Genomic DNA, 19,683 nt, shown 5'->3' on the forward strand with positions numbered 1-19,683 from the left:
AGACGCGAGTGAGGAAGAGCCATCAACGGCTCTTCCTGTTTACATCGTGATCAGCCGTGGTTGGACACAGCTGATCACGTGGTAAAGAGTCTCCGTGAGAGACTCTTTACCGAGATCGGTGTTGCGGGGTGTCAGACTGACACCCTGCAACAACGATCGCCGCGATGCGTGCCCCCGGGGACGCGCAGCGGCTCAGAATCCTGAGGACGTCATATGACGTCCAGTCAGGATTCTACAACCACTTTGCCGATGTCAATATGTCATTGACGGGCGGCAAGTGGTTAATCAGGATTAAGCAACTAATATTTAGGTTCTGACTCCAAACCAATTGAAGTCAATAAAAGCAAAATACTTCAATTTTGGCAGCGAACAGAGATTATATTATTGCTTAATGAGGGAATGAAATGCAAAACTCCATTAAATAACATGCCTAGGGATCCCCTCATCCTGCCTATTAAGTGGTGCATCTGTGTAACACTAACATACTACAGAAAAAGAGAAAATTGAGTACTGTCCGTGATACAGCTACAATCACCTCAAGTATACTACAGCAACATTTACAAAGAAAACATTTGTTTAACCACTTGCCGCCCGCCAATGACAGATTGACGTCGGCAAAGTGGTTGTAGAATCCTGACTGGACGTCATATGACGTCCTCAGGATTCTGAGCCGCTGCGCGCCCCTGGGGGCGCGCATCTCGGCGATCGTTGTTGCAGGGTGTCAGTCTGACACCCCGCAACACCGATCAAGGTAAAGAGTCTCTCACGGAGACTCTTTACCACGTGATCAGCCGTGTCCAACCACGGCTGATCACGATGTAAACAGGAAGAGCCGTTGATGGTCTAAAAAAAAAAAAAAGTCTGAAAAGAAAAAAGTCTGAAAAAAAAAAAAGATGCCAAAAAAAAAAGATGCCAATCAGTGCCCACAAATGGGCACTAACTGGCAACATAAGTAAATCAGTGCCGCCCCACAGTGTCCATCGGTGCCACCCCACAGTGTCCATCAGTGCCACCCCACAGTGCCCATCAGTGCCACCCCACAGTGCCCATCTGTGCCACCCCACAGTGCCCATCTGTGCCACCCATAAGTGCCACCCATGAGTGCCCATCTGTGCCGCCTATGAGTGCCCAGTGCCGCCCATGAGTGCCCATCAGTGCCGCCCATGAGTGCCCATCAGTGCCGCCCATGAGTGCCCATCAGTGCTGCCTATGTGTGCCCATCAGTGCCGCCTATGTGTGCGCATTAGTGCCGCCTATGAGTGCCCATCAGTGCCACATACCAGCGCCGCCAATCAGTGCCACCTCATCTGTGCCCGTCAGTACTACCTCATCGATGTCTATCAGTGCCATCTCATCTGTGCCCATCAGTGCCACCATATCAGTGCCCGTAATTGAAAGAGAAAACGTACTTATTTACAAAAAAAATTACAGAAAAAAATAAAAACGTATTTTTTTTTCAAAATGTTCAGTCTTTTTTTAGTTGTTGCGCAAAAAAAAAATCGCAGAGGTGATCAAATACCACCAAAAGAAAGCTCTATTTGTGGGGAAAAAAGGACGCCAATTTTGTTTGGGTACAGTGTAGCATGACCGCGCAATTGCCATTCAAAGTGCGACAGTGCTGAAAGCTGAAAATTGGCTTGGGCGGGAAGGTGCGTAAGTGCCCTGTATGGAAGTGGTTAAATTGCCAGTAAAATGACGGCTCCTGGCTATTTTGTTCTGTTTAGAAAGAAATGGCTAGTGTGAACACAATGCAAAAAGTAAGAAACAAAAGAGTGAGATTCCCCAAAAAATCAATACCAGACCTTTATTTGAGCATGCAGCCTGGCAGGCTAGGAAAGGAAGTAGTCCCATTTTCCGGACCATACCAGGCCACATGACCTCAGTATTAAGGAAGATGTCCCTGTGACTGCACATCCATATCATCCTAAAGTATGGTAGTAAGTGGCAAGCTTAGCCTGGACTCAACATGGGGATGGAGTCTCTAGATAGGAGCTTCCCTTGTGGGGATCTGTGGGTGGGGAGCTTATAAGAATCTGGAATTCCCTTTTAACAATAAGGGGGCATTGAGAAGTCCAGCCCCACATGTGAATGGGTAAGGGTACATAGTAACCCTACTCAATCACAAAAAAATAAACAGTAAACTATTTTTTTTTTACATATAAAAATAATAAAAAAATAATAAAAAATATATAACATATATACATGGTACCCTTCTCATTCACAAACAAATGTAAAATGCAAATAAAAACACATTTTTACATTTGCATGGGATTCCCCCTTAAAATCTATACCCGACCCCCTGCACCTGCTGTGATCCTTATCAACAATTGACAGCAGGACACTGTCATGCGTAATAGTGGATCATCTACCAAATAGGTAAATGTTCTGACAAGTTTAGACCAAACCTCATCCCTACTTGGACGAGAGCGGAAGAAACCATAGAGAATAGCAGATGACTAGAAAACACTTTCTGACGTAGAGAGAGAATTCTCATCACTACTGCAGTGGTTAGCAGAGTGCACATTAGGGGAGTATGTAACTTTTTTTAGCAGTATACCTAGGCAATATGCAAAGAAAAAACAAAACAAAAAAACATTCAGTACATCCTAAACAGTACTATCCGCTCTACCAGAGCTCTCCCCTGCTGTACTACAGAACATTTTCAAAGTATGTTATAAAGAGAAATAGAAGGAAAGGCAGGTCTATCCTATAGTTCAGATAGGGTAGAACTGGACGAGGCAGACAATGCTACTGGTTTTATAATGCAACAGTAGTAGCATATTGTCACCTCAGGAAGTTAGGAGCACATTTGATTTCTAGACGATCCACAGGTAGTTTTCTGTATTTACAGAATATTTAAATGGATACAACATGGGGTAACATAAGGCCTTCCGTAAGGGCTTGAAAACACTTATTTTTTCACAAGCCTACAGATAGAGACTTGGCCTTCCAAGCCCTTAGCAGGACGCTGCCTTAATCCCAGGCTGCGGTCCATGGTCAGGGAGTAGGGATAGGCTTTTTGTGCCCTGACACCCCCCCTTCTTTTATATTTCTGTTTATTTCTTGTCTGTTCACCTCTTTTACTTAGATGTCCTAGTTTCTTCTTTTTGCTCTTGGGAACTGGATACCCCCAGCTTGTTGGTAAGCGCTTAGACGCGAGTTTCACAACTCACATTCGGCGCTCTATAAGTATTTATTCCAATCCAATCCAATCCAACATGTCCATGTCACAGACATAAAATAAATGTTTTATTATTATTATTATTATTATTATTATTATTATTATTATTATTGTGGTTGTTGTTTTGACTAGGCATCATGCTGAATGACTGTACACTATAGAAGATAGTTTTATTTTTGTTTTTATTTAGGAATCATTCGTGTTGCTTCACAAATTGATCGAGAAACCAAGGATCAATACAATGTTATAGTACAAGTTCAGGATATGATTGGTAATGCTGGTGCACTTTCGGCTACAGCAACTGTAACAATTCATGTGTCTGATATAAATGACAATGCCCCAAAATTCCAACAAAGTAAGTAAATTAGATGTGTCTATTATTTGTGGGACATTTGGACTTGAACCTAAAAAAAAATTCAATCCTTTAATTAGACTAGTACAGTAAAACCTTTTTTTTTTTACGAGCATAATTAGTTCCAGAAACATGCTTATAATCCAAAGCACTTGTATATCAAAGCATTTTTTACAGGGTATAAAAGAGAAGAGAGGTGCCTCTAAGGCCCCATACTCACGAGCAAACATGTCTGCTGAAACTGGCCCGCAGGCCAGTTTCAGCAGACATGTTTGGTCGTGTGTGGGCGCGAGCGGGCCGAATTCCAGCAAACATTTGCCCGCCGGGCCTTTTCCCAGCAGACAAATATTCCTGGACTTGTTTTAAAACAGTCCGCTGGAATTCTGCCCGCTCGGACATGTACGTTCGTCAGTACAGACCTACCGTACATGTCCAGGCGCCCGCCGTCCCTCGCATGCGTCGAATGACTTCGACGCATGCGTGGAAGCATTTTAAAGGCGGGCCGCCCACGTCGCCGCGTCATTGTCGCGGCGACACCGCGTCATCGACGCGGCGACACCGCGGACACGCCCCGCGTATTGTTTACGCGCGGACTTCTGTACGATGGTGTGTACAACCATCGTACAGAAGCCCTCTGGCAGACATGTATGGTGAAAACGGTCCGACGGACCGCTTTCACCATACATGTTTGGTCGTGAGTACCCGGCCTGAGTGTAACAATAAGTTGCTAAATTTCATTAAATGTAACCATATTGCTACACTTGGAGGCTCCTCTCTTCTTTTTTATATTCAGTTGTGGCATGGCGCTACTCTTTTATCAAGACATCGCTTGTATATCAAGGCAAAATTTATTAAAACATTTTGTTTGTCTTGCAAAATGCTCTCACACCAAGTCACTCTCAAACCAAGATTTTACTGTACTTTAATCTGATCCAAATTTAAATCTAAAAGAATAAAAAAAGAAGTATTGTTCACATGAAGTCCTGCATATCCAAGGTCACATAAGGCCATCAGTATGTCAGTAGTAAATCCTACTGTCCTATTGATTTTTTCAACCTCCACCTTTCAGTTTTTAAATGGTACATGTTAGGCCGCGTACACACGATCAGTCAAAACCGATGAAAACGGACTGAAGGACCTTTTCATCGGTCCAAACCGATCGTGTGGGGGCCCCATCGGTCAGTTAACTTTCGGTCAAAAAAATGAGAACTTGCTTTAAAATTTGACCGATGGACGCCTAACCGATAGGTCAAAACCGATCGTTAGTATGCAAAAGCATCGGTTAAAAACCTGCGCATGCTCAGAATCAAGTCGACGCATGCTTGGAAGCATTGAACTTCATTTTTTTAAGCACATCGTTGTGTTTTACGTCACCGCGTTCTGACACGATAGTTTTTTTAACCAATGGTGTGTAGGTGCGTAGGACCATCAGTCAGGTTCATCGGTTAACCGATGAGAACGGTCCTTGGGACCGTTCTCATCGGATGGACTGATCGTGTGTACGCGGCCTTATACTTCAAGAATTGGAGGGAGGGCAAATGCTGTAGATGTGAAGTGCAGGCACCTAGAGGATATGTGTTCCTTCATTTATAATGCATCCAATGATTCTGGGAGTCTCTCACAGCTTTCTTGTTATTTTCAAACATGAACTGCAATTTAATATTTTACCTACATAGCAGGCTGTTATCAAATGCATATTGTGGATATGAAAGTATCAAACTTCTTTCACATAGGGAATTACTTTTGTTCTCTAATGCCGTGTACACACGATCAGTCCATCCGATGAGAACGGTCTGATGGACCGTTTTCATCGGTTAACCGATGAAGCTGACTGATGATCAGTCGTGCCTACACACCATCGGTTAAAAAAAACGATAGTGTCAGAACACGGTGACATAAAACACAACGACGTGCTGAAAAAAACGAAGTTCAATGCTTCCAAGCATGCGTCGACTTGATTCTGAGCATGCGTGGATTTTTAACCGATGGTCGTGCCTACTAACGATCGTTTTTTTTCTATTGGTTAGGTATCCATCAGTTAAATTTAAAACAAGATTGCTTTTTTTAACCTATGAATAAATAACCGATGGGGCCCACACATGATTAGACCGTTCTCATTGGTTTGACCGATCGTGTGTACGCGGCATAAGTGTAAAGTCATGTAGCTGAATAAGGAAACCAAGTTGATGAGGGCATAGTCTCTTACTTCTCCTGTCCAAACAACCCTGGATAGGGAGACAAGGGGGCAGATCCTCGAAGCGCGGCGCATTCTTCCATCCGGCGTATTGTATCAGTTTTTTGGTATCCTTAAAGAATTTCCGCCGTAAGTTACGGTGGCGTAGTGTAACTTAGGCGGCGTAAGGGCGCGCAATTCAAATCGATGTGATGGGGGCGTGTTTTATGTTAATACGTCGTGACCCGATGTAAATTATGTTTTTTTGAACGGCGCATGCGCCGTCCGTGGGGGTATCCCAGTGCGCATGCTCGAAATTAAACCGGAACAAGCCAATGCTTACGACGGTGACGTCATTCTACGCAAAGCCCTATTCGCGAACGACTTACGCAAACGTCGTAACATTTTCAAAATTCAAAGCGGGAAAGACGGCCATACTTAACATAGGATACGCCTCATACAGCAGGGGTAACTATACGCCAGAAAAAGCCGAACGCAAACAACGTAAAAAAATGCGCCGGCCGGACGTACGTTCGTGGATCGTCGTATCTAGCTAATTTGCATACTCGATGCGGAATTCAACGGAAACGCCACCTAGCGGCCAGCGTAAATATACACCTACGATCCGATGGCGTACTAAGACGTACGCCTGTCGGATCGAGCCCAGATTCAGTCGTATCTTGTTTTGTGGATACAAAACAGAGATACGACGGGGGAACTTTGAAATTACGCGGCGTATCAATAGATACGCCGGCGTAATTTGTTTATGGATCTGGCCCATGGTGTGTAGGGATGATAAAAAGGCACGAGTGCCAGTGGGGGATGTTGGCAAAGTATAGTCATCAAAGGGTTCAAAGTGACAAGGAGATGTAGTGCTTAAATGAGGTCAATAAACAAGTAGAGGTAAGCAACAGAAAGCCAGTGGGTAGAAACAGAATAAAAAAAACTTACAACCACTCACAATTCTATGTGCAGAAACATCCACATATGCATGCAGTATGTAGGTGAATGAGTTAGATATCAGCTATATGGATTGGCATGATCTTCTTGACATAAAAAAACTGTCCTATTATTGGTAAAATCAGGAGCTGCGAGAGAGTAATATGGAGAAATGTATATACTGAATAGATACAGTAGATAAATCAATAAATAGATAACATAAATGTGTATAATTACGGTATATTGTATTTTATCTAGTTTTCTTTAAAGCATTTTATTTTTGCAGAATCATATGACATGTCCATCATAGAATCAGCCTCCATTGGGGAAATTGTTGGAGTGGTTTTGGCTGATGACATTGATGTTGGAAAGAATGCAGAAATCACATACTCTATTGAAGAAAGGGGAGGTCATTTTAGCATGTTTAATATAATCACTGATAATATAACACAAGAGGGGATCGTAACACTAAACAAGGTAAGTGTTTCGCTAAATGTTTTTTGCCAGTTTTCATGTAAACCCACTGCTATGCTGATACCATCTTGAGTACTAATCAATATTGAGTTGACCCTTAAAACCTGCATTCATGTCCTCTTACAGCAAGTAGCCACTGCCCCCCACAGCATGTATGTTACTTACAGGAGTCATCTTAGTGATGATTGATAAGAACTGTAACAAGGGAAGTAAACAAGCAACAAGCAAGATCTTTTCGGAATGTGAATAGAATATATGTCAAATGCTTACTTTGAGTACTTTTAAATATACTGATGGTGCACATACATGGGCCGTCTATATATTGTTATACTCCATATTGCCTTGTAGCTGCTGACTATAAAATACAATGTAATATTATGAATGCCATTTTTCTTGTGAAAATACTCTGCAGTAATAGAAATATATTTCATGAGACATTATTGAACACCGACAACATTCCCTATCAGATCTGATATTATTGCAAATTCATTGCAACTTTCGTGGCTTAATCATACTGACCTCTATATATTCTAAGGGAAGATATTTTCCTTCTTTCGATTGGATAATTCTTTTTTTGTTGAATATCATATGGTAAACTGATATGAATCATAAATAAACAGTACCTCTTTCCTCTATATAGGAACTGCATCTCTGAGATGGAATTTTTTTTTCTATATGCATCTCAGTTCTACATGTATATCTCTTAACGTGGTTTGCTGATGCTTATTGCAGATGAATAGATTCCACACAGCTTGATTAGGGCAAGGAGGGTTTTTTTAGTGCTAGGAGAACAAAGTGAAAATTATGGCAGTTTTAAATATAAGGTGGGTGTGGACATGTTTTTTACATATATTGTCATAAAGAAATTTAAAGGGGCTATTAGCGTGTTATCAGCACGTCTTTTTTTGTTTTCACTATTTCTTTTCTTTAGTATGTTATTTTTGTTTAATGTGAATAATGGGATGCAATCCACAGTACATCTGAAGAATTTATCACAGCACCTCTCAATTACTCTTTTATTTATTTTTGTGTTGAAGGACAATATTTTGCCTGCAACATTGTGCATTGTTTAAACCTATAATTGTATAACAAAATTAAAAACTCCTGTTTGCATATTTATGGACTTGGATATATAAATTATGTGTTGCTTAATAAGGCTGAGATGTGGAACCTCTTTTTACTTTTTGAGCACCTGCACATAATTCAATGCTATTTTTGATACAAGTGCAAGATCTTGGGGCCAAATCCACAAAAGAGATACTCCGGCGTAAGCCGTCGTATCTCTGGTTCTAACTTTGGAACTGATCCTCAGAAGCAGTTTTCCAAAGTTAGGCAGAAGATCCGACATCTGTAAGGGACTTACACTGCCGGATCTTAGGATGCAGTACCGCATCCGCCACTGGGGGCATTTCGAGTCGAAATGCCTCTTCTGGTATGCAAATTAGCACTTAGGGCGATCCACAAAGCTGTTCTGCTTCGTTTTTTCGCCGTACGTTTTAGTTTGCCAAGTGTAAAACTAGGGCTGCTTTTACAAAGTGTAAAGTTAGTAACACCATGTAAAAGCCCATTCAAGCGACGGCATTTGGTATGCATTCCCGAGGGAGAACTCCACGGCAATTTGTAAAATCAAAACCGGCATGGGTTCCCCCCCAGGAGCATACCAGGCCCTTAGGTCTGTTATGGGTTGTAAGGAGACCCCCCCTCCACCGAAAAATCGACGTAGGGGGTCCCCCTACAATCCATACCAGACCCGTATCCAAAGCACGCTACCCGGCCGGTCAGGAATGGGAGTGGGGACGAGCGAGCGCCCCCCCCTCCTGAGCCGTGCCAGGCCGCATGCCCTCAACATGGGGGGGTTGGGTGCTCTGGGGCAGGGGGGCGCACTGCGGGCCCCCCCACCGCAGAGCACCCTGTCCCCATGTTGATGAGGACAGGACCTCTTCCCGACAACCCTTGCCGTTGGTTGTCGGGGTCTGCGGGCGGGGGCTTATCGGAATCTGGGAGTCCCCTCAAATAAGGGGGCCCCCAGATACCGGCCCCCCACCCTAAGTGAATGGATATGGGGTACATCGTACCTCTACCCATTCACCTGTAGGCAAAAAGTAAAAGTTATTAAACACACAACACAAGGGTTTTTAAAATAATTTATTATTCTGCTCCGGAGGCCCCCCTGTCTTCTTTATTAGCTCTATTACCAGGGGGGCTTCTTCTTCCACTCTCCGGGGGTCTTCTTCCACTCTCCGGGGGTCTTCTTCCACTCTCCGGGGGGGTTTCTTCTTCCGCTCTCCGGGGGGGAGCTTCTCCGCTCTCCGGGGGTCTTCTTCTCTCTTCGCCGCTCTCCGCTGTTGACTCGGCGAACCCCGGTTCTTCTCCAGCTGTCCGGTGCCTTCTTCTTCAGCGCTGGCTGCCTGCTATCTTTGTGTGTTAGCTCAATTATTAACAGGCAGCCGGCGCGGTCTTCTGTGACGTCAGGTTCTTCTTCTCCCCTCTTCCGATGTTGCCTCGTCGCCTCTTGTCACTGTAATGATGGAAGCGCGCCTTGCATCCCATTTATATAGGCATCACCGTCCCATCATGCTCCGGTAGGTACCCACGTGGTGGGTGCACGTGGGTAGGCACCCACCACGTGGGTACCTGCCGGAGCATGATGAGCATATGCTTCAAATCATAGTGCCTTGAGACAGAATGTTTGTCGTACCCACTCCTAATTTTAGCAATGTGTTCACTGAGCCTAACAGATAGCTCCACCCACTTATTAGTTGTTTGAACATGGCGTTATATTATTTATCACAGCGCTGTCATTGTATAGTGCCGTCGGGAAATCTGCAGAGCTCATGTATTAAGGGTTGCTCGATACACATTATTTGTTTACATATTTTTAAACACGTTTTAAATTTTACGTAATACAAGGTCATTATTATGTTTTTTTAGCCAATGGCATTGTAATCATGTTTTGGCGAGATTCCATATATGAACCATGTACATATTTTATGTTTGTTTATTAATGATTTTTATGTATAATTGCTGTTTAATATATCTATTTCTGCAATTAGGGGACCCACGCGAACGTTTCGGGGTTATACCTGGCTCGTTTCTATTATTATCCAGAAACGAGGTTCGCCCATGTCTCTATTTTTGGCCCATTGTGCCTCCTGTAGTCAGGCACCGTCGGCCAATCAGTATTCAGCGTGGTTTCTTTCCTCCATCTCATATGGAGGTCTGGCCCGCACTGAATGGGCATCTGGTGATTGGCTTCCAGCTGATGTGTCTCCACGCCGGCGTCTGACGTCGGCGTGTGCGATGACATCATGCAGAAGCGCCGCTTGTGCTTTCCACAGCGGCGCGGTATCGGAGTGTAATGCTGGCATACGGGGGTGCATTTTTGTACCCCGTGGTGCCAGCCGTCTGGTCCAGCAGCCTGCCACTATATCTGGCCATATTTTATCTGTTTTGAGGCAGTTTCAGCCCGCGCGGCGCACTTTAGCAATGCGTTCTATCAGCAGCTCAGATCGAGGCTTGGTCTGAGCTGTCTGTGCGCATGTGAGCCGTGGTGCTGTTTTGTCCCTCATATGGATTGTTATTTAAGGGGGGTTGATCTGGTGTGTCACCCGTGCCCCAGAGGAAGCGATTTATCGTGAAACCGGTCGGGCGGAACGAGTGCTGCATCGGATCACCCCCCGCTACTTGCACGACTTCTCTACCATTTTGGACGGGTTATATTGGAAAGCTTCCGGCCGGAGCCCCAATTAGACATGCCCTATAACACTGTTTGAATGTAAGTGTGTTTTTGACTTTTTAAAAAATAAAACATAATATTGGTTTTACACTATTGCGGTTCCTATATGTCTTTTCATGGTACCTGCTAAATCGAGTTTGTAAAGCACCAGGATTGAGATAAGGATTGGTTTCCAGCTCAGCCCACCTGCATTCCGATTAACATTGGTTATCCTTGACATGCTTTCTGGGGTCCTCTTTTAGTTAAGAGACCGCCGGACATCCGGTAAGAGGCTTTTATTGCTTTCGGTGGTGGATCACTGCTTCTGGATAGTCACTTTAAAACCCTGGATTTTTTATGGACTAATTGGTTTTATTCTCTTCACTACACGGGTGAACAGGAACTTTGCCGCTCCCATAAGGACTTTGTTTCTTTCTTCTATTCCCTTTCCCTCATTTATGGATATTGATTTGTATTATGTGGTTTGGGATTTCATTTTGTATTAATTCATTTAGCGCATCTTAATTTTTTTCCTATGTTATCACTGTTCCACCATACACAGTAAGGCCCCATACTCACGAGCAAACATGTCTGCTGAAACTGGCCCGCAGGCCAGTTTCAGCAGACATGTTTGGTCGTGTGTGGGCGCGAGCGGGCCGAATTCCAGCAAACATTTGCCCGCCGGGCCTTTTCCCAGCAGACAAATATTCCTGGACTTGTTTTAAAACAGTCCGCTGGAATTCAGCCCGCTCGGACATGTACGGTCGTCAGTACAGACCTACCGTACATGTCCAGGCGCCCGCCGTCCCTCGCATGCGTCGAATGACTTCGACGCATGCGTGGAAGCATTTTAAAGGCGGGCCGCCCACGTCGCCGCGTCATTGTCGCGGCGACACCGCGTCATCGACGCGGCGACACCGCGGACACGCCCCGCGTATTGTTTACGCGCGGACTTCTGTACGATGGTGTGTACAACCATCGTACAGAAGCCCTCTGGCAGACATGTATGGTGGAAACGGTCCGACGGACCGCTTTCACCATACATGTTTGTCCGTGTGTACCCGGCCTAAGGTGCAGCTTTTACCGTTTACATTTGTATTCTTTAGGAGTACCTTTGTATTTTATTTGTATCATATTAGCGCAGTTGCTCCCCAATTCTTTTTCCACATATTTTTATTTATTTTTTTAAAGATGTAGCAGTGTTTGGGAAAATTCTCACAATCCACATGAGCCATCTGCGTGGAATCAAATTTTGTCAAATTTGTCTTCCTCAGTTAGATTAAATTATGACTAAAATATGCAATATTTGTCTGAATAAAAGTGTTGTCTGCTATGTAGACTGTGCAGTATAGTGTATTGGAAAAAAAAAGAACAGATGAAAAACAATTGCTCAAACAGAAGGTTAGCAGTACTTCACTTAAATAGTCTTTTTATGTCAATTAAGATATATTGCATTAAAATCCAATTAGGCAATTTATTGAATAATCTAATCAGCCTACTGAAGCTTCCCCATGATCAAATTAACCTAAATAAGTCAAAGTACAGTATGTAAGTGTCTGGTTTTTGTAAGTATAATATTGTTGTAGAAAAATGTGGAAAATGTCTGAGCTCAAACAAGATTAAATTACTTATTAAAAAAAATAACTTTGCTTAGGTAAATTATTTATGAGAGGCAGCGTGGTCTATTCATTTGTGAGCGAAAGCTATAGTATACAGAGAGTCTTTTAGCTGGAAATGGAGCCTAAGATCGAAAGCTGCAAGATAAGAGTACTGGTCACTTGGCCATCTTAAAGTTCACCTGTGCTCAGGAAAATTTCAATAACTATAATTTGAATAGTGTATAATGCCGCATACACACGATCAGGCTTTTGCCCGGCCAAATCACATCGGAATTCCGACAGAATTCCATCGGAAAAATATAGAACATGTTCTATATCTAAAATTCATTGGAATTTTCGATGAAAAAACTCTGATGGGGCTACACACGATCGGAAAATATGATAGAAAAAGTCCATCGGACTTTTTCCATTGGAAATTTCGATCGTGTGTTCGGGGCATAACAGTAGCTTATAATGCTCTTTTCTTAGCAAAACAGTCTAACATTCCACTGTAGTCAACTTTAGTAATTTTATTCAACAGACGATTGCTGTATAAAGCACAAAGAGGTTCTCAACAGCGGTTCCATTATCACAATGCATACTCCCTCGCCCCTCCTAGGATCAACAGCAGAAAAGAGGAGATTGCAGTCTAGGAACAAGAGTGTGCTGCAACTTGTGATCTTATTTGCTCCCCTGCTGTTTACCAGGGTGTGGGTGAGAGATAAGTGAGTGCTGCTTAGATGGTCTGTATTTTGCGCAGTAGCCAACAGCACACACAAAGCTAGTTTCTGGATGAAACTTCTACATTTGATTACCATAGAATTCCGGGCTATTTAGCTATGAACAGAACATGAATATTGGACTTTTGTGCTATAAAGAGGACATGAATAGTGAGCTGTGTTTATCTAGATAAATTAACCTTTAGTTTGCCTGGACAAAGGTCAAATGTAATTCCCACTTCAAGTACATTTATGCTACTGAAACTACATTTACCAACTATGATTTATATAATAAATAGACATGTGCACACTGAAATATTTTGTTTCGGATTTTCGTTTTGGTCGGAAAAAAAATGTATTTAGTTACTCCCAAAATTTGTTATTATTTATTTGGTTTTTAGTTGGAAATTGCATTCGTCCGAAAATCCGAACAAATTATGGTTGAATCTGTCATTGAGACTTATGGTGTCTGACTGTCTGTCGAATGTTCAAAGAAGATGTGACAGAGAAAAACTGTACGACGCTGCAATCATACTTCTCCGGTCGAATGTTCAGCCTACAATCTATAGTAGAATTCTAATGTTGTATGACTAGTAATAATTATATTTATTAATTATTATTACTAGTCAACCAACAATAGAAGTTTTCTATAGCCTATGGGCCGAGCATTTGACCTGAAATGTATGATTGTAGCGTCGTACAGTTAAGCTGCTCCATTGAATCTTCTTAGAACTATCAACAGACACCATAAGCCTTCAATGACAGATTCAACATTTTTCGATGCTTTGTCGAATCTTCGTCATTCATGTTGAAATGTCAAGTTAGTTCTAGCTATTTTCCTGATCCTCCTCTTTGGTTACAATCAGCCAATAACATTCATCATCATCATTATTTTTATTTTACTTCCCCCACCCAATTCCAGCAGCGAATCTTTTCTCTCTATAATGTGGAATCTTTCCTCCCTATAATATCGAATCTTTTCTCTCTATAATGTCGAATATTTTCTCTCTATGTAGAATAATCTTGGACTAATAGAGTTAAGGTTAGGCACATTCGACCGACGAAAACGAAAATAAAGCATTTGTTTATGTCGGATCTTTCGGTTTTCGTATTCTGTGCGTTCGTTTTCGTTTGTTAAAACAATAACGAAAATACCTGAAGTTCGGATAAAAATGCATTCGGACAAAAACGAATGCACATATCTAAAAATAAATATACTCCACTCACTGTCCTTGGTGGGGGATCAGGCATGCAGGGTGCAGATGCTGGAACATGTTACCTGTCCCACCCTAAAAACAGTGAATTTATCCTTTAAGTCCAATGCATTTTTTCCAATGGCAATATGTCATCAAGATATCCAGATTTTCACAGCATTTTCAACAAAGTAAGAAGTCAAAATTTTGCATTAAATTGTATCCGCATACATCTTTTTATTTATAAGCTTAGAAAGGAAAAAAGCAGACTTTAGCCCATAGTTTTATAGTGGATGTCCACTACCTTGGAGATACCCCATATTATGTTTATCTTGAAAGTATTGGGCCAGATTCACAAAAGAGATACGACGGCGTATCTCCTGATACGCCGTCGTATCTCTGTGATCCGCCTGTCCTAACTATGCGGCTGATTCATAGAATCAGTTACGCATAGCTAGCCCTAAGATCCGACAGGTGTAATTGACTTACACTGTCGGATCTTAAGGATGCAATTCTATGCCGGCCGCTAGGTGGCGAGGCCATTGCGGTTGGCGTAAAATATGCAAATGACTAGTTACGGCGATCCACGAAGATCGGCGCGTTCGTCGCAATCCCCTACGTCGTCGCTAGTCGTTTTTACCCGTCGCAAAGTTACACCTACTTTAACATGGCTTATCTTTAGATCAGCCATGTTAAAGTATGGCCGTCGTTCCGGCGTCAAATTTAGAATTTTTTTTTTTTGCGTAAGACGTCCGGGAATACGAAACGCCGTAATGCATGTTGCATTTCAAAAAAAACGTCGGGGCGCCGTAATTTTGCGCAATGCACGTCGGGAAATTTGAACACGGAGCATGCGCAGAACGTTCGGCGCGGGAACGCGCCTAATTTAAATGGTGCCCGCCCCATTTGAATTAGGCGGGCTTGCGCCAAGCGCATTTACGTTACATCGCCGCAAGTTTACAGGTAAGAGATTTGTGAATCAGGCACTTACGCTGTAAACCTGCGGCGGCGTAACGTAAATGGGATACGTTACGCCGCCGCGGAGTAACGTATTTCTCTCTGAATCTGGCCCATTGTTTTTATAAGGCATTGTTTTATTTTCAAATCAATATTGAAAGAAACTGCAAACATATGTATTTTTGTGTTATTTTTCTATTTAGCTTGTGGATTTTGAAAGGGGAATCCGAAGATATCATATTCAAGTAAGAGCAGAAAATAAATACAAATCTGAATTAAATGATACAGCCACCATAAGGGTTTATGTTGTAGATGTCGATGAACCTCCAGTGTTTCTCAGAAAAGAATATCACATGGAAATCCTTGAAAATGCAACAGTTGGTTCATATGTTGGTACAGTGACTGCAAAAGACCCTGACATCACCAACAACATAATTAGGTAAAAAAAAAAATTATAATTTCATGCGCAACAGACGTGGAAAAAACATCCAATATTTACAGTGATATATTTATGTCCAATTATAGGTATGGAATTCTTCCAAATGAGTATTCAAGATCCTTTGAAATGTATTCAAACAATGGATCCATCATCACAAGTAAACCTCTGGATAGGGAAACTGAACCTTGGCATAATTTTACCATAACAGCAACTGAGGCACGTGAGTGATGTTCTTTTGAATATTTTGTACTTTTTTTCACTATTACGTTGTTGTTGATGTATGAGAAATCCAGGTTAAAGAGCATAACCGCAAACATAAAAGCCACCAAATTACATTAGGGGGTCCATATGATAATTTTTACCCCTAAAATCATCTTAAGAAGCTGACACTTCTGTGAGTGTCAATCTTGTGGTCTTCCCCTGCACTCTGTGTTTCCTCTTGCTGATTTCCTTGTTGCTACAAGATATAATAGTGATGTGGAGGTAGTTGGGAGGACCCACTGAGCACAGTGTAGGATCATGAAATCAACAGTACCAGAACTGTTATTTTCTGATGAAATTTCTGGTAATAATTCCTCTTGATTAGAGGCAGTGCTTGGTGGTTCAGTTAATGAGGGAGTTTAGTATTGCAGGTATGGCTGCAAACAACAGATTTACTTTAACCACTTCCGCCCACCCCATTGCGGATTAACATTCACAATGTGGCTTCATTATCCTGACTGGATGTCAAACGACATCAAGCAGGATAAGCCGCTTGTGTGCACCCCACAGGCTCTTTACCATGTGATCATCTGTGACTAATCACAACGGTAACCAGGAAATGGTGGTAATTGGCTTTCCTTGGTTCTCGCTGACAGGGAGAGCCGATCGGGTCTCTCTGGTCAAAGGGGGGGTGTGCACTGATAATCAGTGAATTGATTATCAGCAAAGCCCCCATATGAGGTGCCCACAACAATGCCAATTAGTGCCCACCAAAATGACAATCAGTGCCCACCAAAGTCCCAATCAGTGCCCATCAGTAATGCCTGTCAATGCCCTCCACAGATTCCAATCAATGACTGTGAATACCTCCTCATCAGTGCTGCCTTTCAGTACCATCTATTAGTGCACATCAGTGCCACCCATCAGTGCCACCTATCAGTGCCGCCTATTATTGTCCATCAGTGCCACCTATTAGTGCCCATCAGTGTTACCCATTAGTGCCCCATATCATTGCCACCTATCAGTGGCCATCAACTCTACATATTAGTGCCTCCCCATCAATGCCACCTTATCAGTTCCACCTCATCAGTGCCCATCAGTCCCACCTCATCAGTTCCCGTTAGTGCAGCCTCATCAGTGCCTATCAGTGAAGGAGAAAACAAACTTTTATAACAGAAACAAAGAACTTTTTAAAAAATGTGGGTATTTTTTTAGTTTGTTTAGCAAAAAATAAAAAAACCCAGAGGTGATAAAATACCACAAAAAGAAAGCTCTATTTGTGGGAACAAAAATATAAACATTTAGTTTGGGTACAGTGTTGCATGACCGTGCACTTGTCATTCAAAGTGTGACAGCACCGAAGGTAAAAATTGTGAATTCATAATTTAATAAAATAAAAAACTATTCATTGTATTTTTTATTTTATTTTTTGCAGAAAACCTTGCCCTTGTATCAGTGGTAGAAGTGTATATCCAAGTTATTGATGTAAATGATCATCCTCCAGAGCTTCAAAATGAGTATGATATATATGTTTGTGAGAAAACAAAAGCAGGGGAGGTGAGGCTTTCAACTTTTCTTTATATATTTGACATAATGTTAAAACTTTGGAGTACAAAATAAGTGCTGGTTAAAGTTTGTTATCCTTAACTCTTATATTATTATTATTTAGGTACTTATATAGTGGTGTCAATTTACGCAGCGCTTTACATATATATTGTACATTCACATCTGTCCCTACCCTCAAGGAGCTTACAATCTAAGGTCCCTAACCCACATTCATATACTATGGCCAATTTTAGACAGAAGCCAATTAACCTATCAGCATGTCTTTGGAGTTTATTTAACAAAGAGTGGAAAATATAGCAAATGAAAAAAATTGCATAAATAATTCTTACACAAGCCATGTTGTAATTTATTGTGATTAAAAATCAACTGTCCCTTTCAATCTGTAGCATTTTATAATATTCATAATTTTCTGTAAAATTCAATGCAATTTGGCAACCTGTGTACAGAACGCCTCCAAAAATGTAATACCCTGGGATTTTCCCAGAAGTTTGCACTAAGATAAAAGTCAGATTTTAGGCACCCCTGCAATAGAAATGTAATTTTGTTGAAATACTCCTCAAGGGTTAATCATTTCTAAAGGGATGGGATTCCTCATTAGAGCACAGAAAGTGCATCAGTTGACAAATAATGAACCAGACCCCACAATTCAGAATGAGTATGTGATAAATCTGGTAAAAAAAGCTACTTCTTCACATCAACAAAAGGTAAGAATGTGCTACAAAGTTTGATAAAACCCCTGTATTGTATATTGAGGAAAAAGAGTGGTTTATTTTTACTCAACAAAAGTTACCCTTTAAAAAAATTTAAGGAAAAATGTTTAAACTCTCAGTTAAATGTAAACCTTTTTTTTCTTCATGATATATTTGGACTTTCGAATACTTCGGTGAAGCTGATCTGGATGAGCTTAATTACTGTTAATAACAGGGTATTGTTACCGACTTGCCATTACAAAAAATCCTATGGCAGTTCTTGACGATGTGAAAATCATTGCCTTGATACAATTAAAACATAGAATAATGTATTGAATAAAGATTCTAAATTGTAAACCATATACATTTGTCACAAAGACTATAATATGTTTGTGGATAATAATTTCCATCTTAAGTAATTTTTTGGCTTTGATTTTGGATTTCTAGATCTGCAAATCTTTGAGTAGACCCTGCATACCTCAGAAGTGTTTTCTCATAAAAAAATACTTTGACGTTTATTTTATTATTTTGAATGACTAGGGGTTATTGAACCATTGTTTGAAAATCATTATTTCTTTGTTACCTAGAGCAGGCCCAGACTGGCCATAGGGCACACCGGGCATATGCCCGGTGGGCTGCGGCAGCCAGGCCACATGTCAATTTTGTGCCTGATTTGGCAGCTGCTTGAGCCGGCCCTGCTCACCCGCTGCCGGCCTCTCTGCGGCCGGCTCCGCGGGAAGGGCCGAATCCATGTCCTTCTGGCCGGGGTCATCATCCCTTATCAAAAGGCTGCGGCAAGGGGAGCTGCGGTGGCTCAACGCGATTGGCACTGCGCTGACAAGCCATTCACCTCTGCAGCTAGAGGATCCCGGTCTCAGCTACATGTGAATTGAGTTTGGTGGTCTCAGCCCGGCTCCCGGTGGGTGTGCTATGCGAGGTAAGCTTGCGCTTAGTACGCCCACCCCCCTCCCACAAAAAACACCACACTTACACGTACTCAAAATTGGGTTAACATGCACGCACTTTGACCATGCGGTCTCTAAAAAGAGAGGCGAAGGACTAACGGGGCTGGTTGAGTGGGCTAGATCCTCTCACTCCCTTATAGGGAGTCCCTCTGCCCCGTTGGGCTTCAAAGCGGAGCAGGTAGGGCGGGCTGTGTGGGAGGACCCCCTCACACACCCACCATTGCCACCATGGGCATGGAGAAAGGTGGCAGATTGCCTCTGGGGGAGGCCTGCCTACTCCCAACTCCTGCAGTCCGGCTCCTCTCTCGAGTACATGCACAAAATACACCTAAAAAAAAAAAAAAAAAGAAGAAAAAAAAAAAAGGCTGCGGCATCTGGGCTGCACCGTGAGTCGGGCCGCTCAGCCGGCCTCACCACGGCCAGCTCCGTGGCCGGAAGTGAAGTGGTCAGGTGACCATCAAGGGGGAGGAGCTGCCTGGAGGAGTCCCCTTCTGCCTGATGTCGGAAATGTGCATCTGGAGC

General features: G+C 42.4%; 1 protein-coding gene across 1 annotated transcript in view; it reads left to right on the forward strand.

Moving 5' to 3' along the window:
- Nucleotides 1–19,683, forward strand: part of LOC120940834 (cadherin-19-like) — a 151,569-nt gene that overhangs the window by 82,014 nt on the left and 49,872 nt on the right. Inside the window, exons 5-9 of the mRNA XM_040353908.1 lie at nt 3,372–3,536; nt 6,932–7,122; nt 15,505–15,740; nt 15,827–15,960; nt 17,377–17,498. Of these exons, the coding sequence (XP_040209842.1) occupies nt 3,372–3,536; nt 6,932–7,122; nt 15,505–15,740; nt 15,827–15,960; nt 17,377–17,498 (848 nt within the window). The remainder of the gene's footprint in view (nt 1–3,371; nt 3,537–6,931; nt 7,123–15,504; nt 15,741–15,826; nt 15,961–17,376; nt 17,499–19,683) is intronic.

This window comes from Rana temporaria, chromosome 5, assembly GCF_905171775.1.
Source record: "Rana temporaria chromosome 5, aRanTem1.1, whole genome shotgun sequence".
In the NCBI taxonomy this organism is placed as follows: domain Eukaryota; kingdom Metazoa; phylum Chordata; class Amphibia; order Anura; family Ranidae; genus Rana; species Rana temporaria.